The following is a 3,298-nucleotide window of genomic DNA, read 5'->3' as shown; positions in this document are numbered from 1 at the left end:
GTAGAGGGACGGAACGGAAGGAGGACCCGGAGGCTGAGATGAGAGAGGGGCAACAAGAAGAGAAACCAGCTGCAGGAAAACAGAACTCGCGCCAAACGCGCGCCCGCCTTGCGCTCTCCATTTCTTTGGACCTGGGTGGAATTGTTTTAGTTTCCGTCCGGGGACTGCGCTCGGGGCGGGGCGGGGCGACCCATTGGCCCCCCAGGGGTCACTCTGCTCCCCTCCCGGCCCCGCCCCGCGATTGGCCGGCCCGCCCCGGGACTGCCGCCGATTGGTGCTCTCAGGCCCGGGCCGCGGGGCTTAAAGAGGGGGCGGGGGCGCGCTGCCCAGCAGCGCTGCTGTCCCCGCCGTGCGCCCTTCGCCGCTGAACTCGCAGCCTCCCGCGCCCGCCGCCGCCTCCAGTGTCCCGCCTCGGGCCGTCGCCCGCCAGCGGCTCGCGAGCGCGGGAAACGTTCCTGGGCAGGCCCAGTCCAGCCCCGGCCCAGGCACAGCGGTGAGCGGCGAGGCACGGCGGCATCCTGGCGCGAACCATGGTGGCCACGTGCCTGCAGGTGGTGGGCTTCGTCACGAGTTTCGTGGGCTGGATCGGCGTCATCGTGACCACCTCCACCAATGACTGGGTGGTGACCTGCGGCTACACCATCCCCACCTGCCGCAAGCTGGATGAGCTGGGCTCCAAGGGGCTGTGGGCCGACTGCGTCATGGCCACCGGGCTGTACCACTGCAAACCCCTGGTGGACATCCTCATCCTGCCGGGTAAGGACCCGACCTTGGCGGCGGCCCCAAATCCTTATGCCCTGGGTAGAGAGCGGGGTATTAGACGGCGGTCACAGGGACGTTTGGGGCGCTTGAAGACCTGTGGGTACGCTTTTGACATCCCTAGTCCCACCTTGTTGTAGAAGAATTAGGCAGCCCCGAACTTAACGTCTCCAGGCCTCAGTATTCTTGTCTGGAATTTGGGATGATAGTGGCAATTTGGCCACTGTCCCCTTGAGAGTTAACAAACTGGGACGCATAACAGAACTGAGTACGGGTTGATTTTTACCGCGGCCGCAGCCCTCATGCCTCCACCGTCCTCTTCCCGGAGGAGGGCTTCCCGCTCCCGCCCGGCATCCCCCAGGGCGCAGCGCCTTCGCGTTAGATTCCTCCCGCAGAGGTGAGAAGGAGCGTGTAACACAAGCTGACAGGAGAATCCAATCTCAGACTGAGTTTCCCGGTCCTCGTGGGATGCTCGAGGCGCGCCGGCCAGGTGAGGGCCCTCCTAGCTTTGTCGGCCCAGCAGCTGAGCAATTCACGTCCAAGGAGGTCTCCGGGCTGCCTGGTTTGGCAAATGCCAGGTTGGTTCCCGCACTTGCCCAGGGCCATCTCCGCTGCCCGGGAAACTCCCGCCCCTGCCGCAGGCGCGTCCGACCCTGGGGCTGCGGTGACCCGGCTCCCGCTCCGCGCAGCTTGGGTTGGGTGCGGGCGACCGGGCGCTCCTCGGAGGGCGGACTCCTCTGCGGAGACGAGGAGCGCGCCGCCGAGGGTCCCTCGCTGCCACCCCTCCAGCTGTGTCTCGGAGTGGGAAGGAGGTAAAAATTGACAGCCCAGCCCGGGCCAGGGGCCCCATCTTCACATGTGTCCTCTGGAAACGTTCTGGTCGACAATCTCAATTTAGATTTAAACTACGAGCCATTTGGGCAAGGGTGAGGTCGCCGCCACCCTCTTGGTTTTCTGCTGGAATCTCTGCCCTGCCCCGAAGGCATGTCCTTGCCCCAGCCCCTACAGGGTGGCCTTCTGTCCCCCAACCTTCGTGGATTGTGCTCACTTAAGGGATTTTCCCGGTTTCCTTAAGATGGAGAGAAACCTGTTCCTGAAGCCGCGATTCAGTAAGACGCTGCTGGCCCCTTAAGCCTCCTCCAAGCACCCCCTATTTCCAGTCTTCGCAGTTGGAATCGGAATCCTTCCTTCCTTCTTGCTGCCTAGTACTTGGCTTTTATCCCCACAAAGGCACATTTTATCTTGTTTTTTGTTGATTGTTCGTGAGTGAAGTTCTCCCATTATGTTTTAAATTCCTTGAAGATAGAGATGGTGTCCTGTTATTCTCTTTACTTCCTCTTCTGGACCTGGCATGGCCTCTGGCACACGGGAGCTGCAGGGAGTGCTTGCCTGGCTTGCCTTACGCTATCCTTTCCTTCATTTTGAACTTTCAGAAGGCCAGAGGTCAGCGAACCCAGATCTGGACTCAGCTGTGGCTAATGCTGGTGTTGGCAGACCTGGCCAGACTCCGGCTTCCAGGACTCACAATCTGGGTGACCCGGGACAAATTGCAGGCCTTAGTGAACCACGGTTGTCTTCTTTGAAAAGCTAAAGTCAGATCAACCCCCCATCTTTCACGATTATTTGAGGATTGAATGAAATAAGAAATGTAATCTCCTTTGAGATAGTAGATGCTTCATAAATGGTAGTTATGCTAGTTTATTAAAAGCTGGGCACAGTATTTGTAGGGATCTTTGAAGCATAAGATTACCTTTGCTTCCTTCTCCTGAAATTAACTTTAGTGAGCATTCAGTGCCAAGTGGTTTGTTTTCAGAGAACAAAGGCTATCCTCCAGAGGGGAGTGCATATTGGTGGGGGATTGTCCTTCCTGCTGTCCGCCTCCCTCACACTTTGGGTGGAGGCAGGAACAGTCCTCAGTCCCCGTCTTTTGGTGCCGGACATGGCCTTGGCACTGTAGCACGTGGACAGCTAGTTCCATGAATTTCAGAACCTGTGTTGCCAGTTGACTGCCTCCTTTGTGTGGGTGCTGGCTTCTACAAACCCAGGGGCATAGCGCTGGGTCAGGGGATGGGCCTCAGACTTCCTGGAGCTCCTTTCTGGAGATCTTCAAGTCACTAGATACTTGACTGATTATCTTTAATTCTGAAGGAGCTGAGATGGGCAGTGCTAGAAGAGCGCCCTTGAGAAGTCTGAATTCTGGCAAAATGTACCTTGTTAAGAGACAGCGTTGAAGTTAGGCCTTTGTGCACATGAGGGTCCTGGTGGGTGAGGCAGAAGTCGGGCTAGTTTCTGGGTGAGGCTATGAACTCGGTCTCACCCGGGCCGCTAGTTCTAATTCCTTCTAAGCAAAAAAGGGAGAGTAATAAATGTACCCCCACCCCCCTCCCTTGCTTTTTTTTTTAAGAGGAGGGAGAGTGTTTTAATGAGAAACATTACATTTAAAAGGGAAACAAATTTGTCTGTGAAATTCTCCCAGTATCATGTCAGATTTATTCTAAATAAATGTGACACATATTGTAATGTTTCTTTTTTTTTTTTT

General features: G+C 56.5%; 1 protein-coding gene across 1 annotated transcript in view; it reads left to right on the top strand.

The window, feature by feature from the left end:
• The first annotated feature begins 304 nt into the window (after positions 1-304).
• CLDN11 (claudin 11) overlaps positions 305-3,298 on the top strand; it is a 17,687-nt gene continuing 14,693 nt past the window's right edge. Inside the window, exon 1 of the mRNA XM_032260584.1 lies at positions 305-756. Coding sequence (XP_032116475.1) covers positions 531-756 — 226 coding nt within the window. The 5' untranslated portion in view covers positions 305-530. The remainder of the gene's footprint in view (positions 757-3,298) is intronic.

Source organism: Sapajus apella, unplaced genomic scaffold, assembly GCF_009761245.1.
Source record: "Sapajus apella isolate SASKATOON/1434 unplaced genomic scaffold, GSC_monkey_1.0 scaffold4, whole genome shotgun sequence".
Taxonomy (NCBI): Eukaryota; Metazoa; Chordata; class Mammalia; order Primates; family Cebidae; genus Sapajus; species Sapajus apella.
Note: the sequence above shows the minus strand (reverse complement) of the source record. Positions and strands in the feature narration are given on the sequence as shown.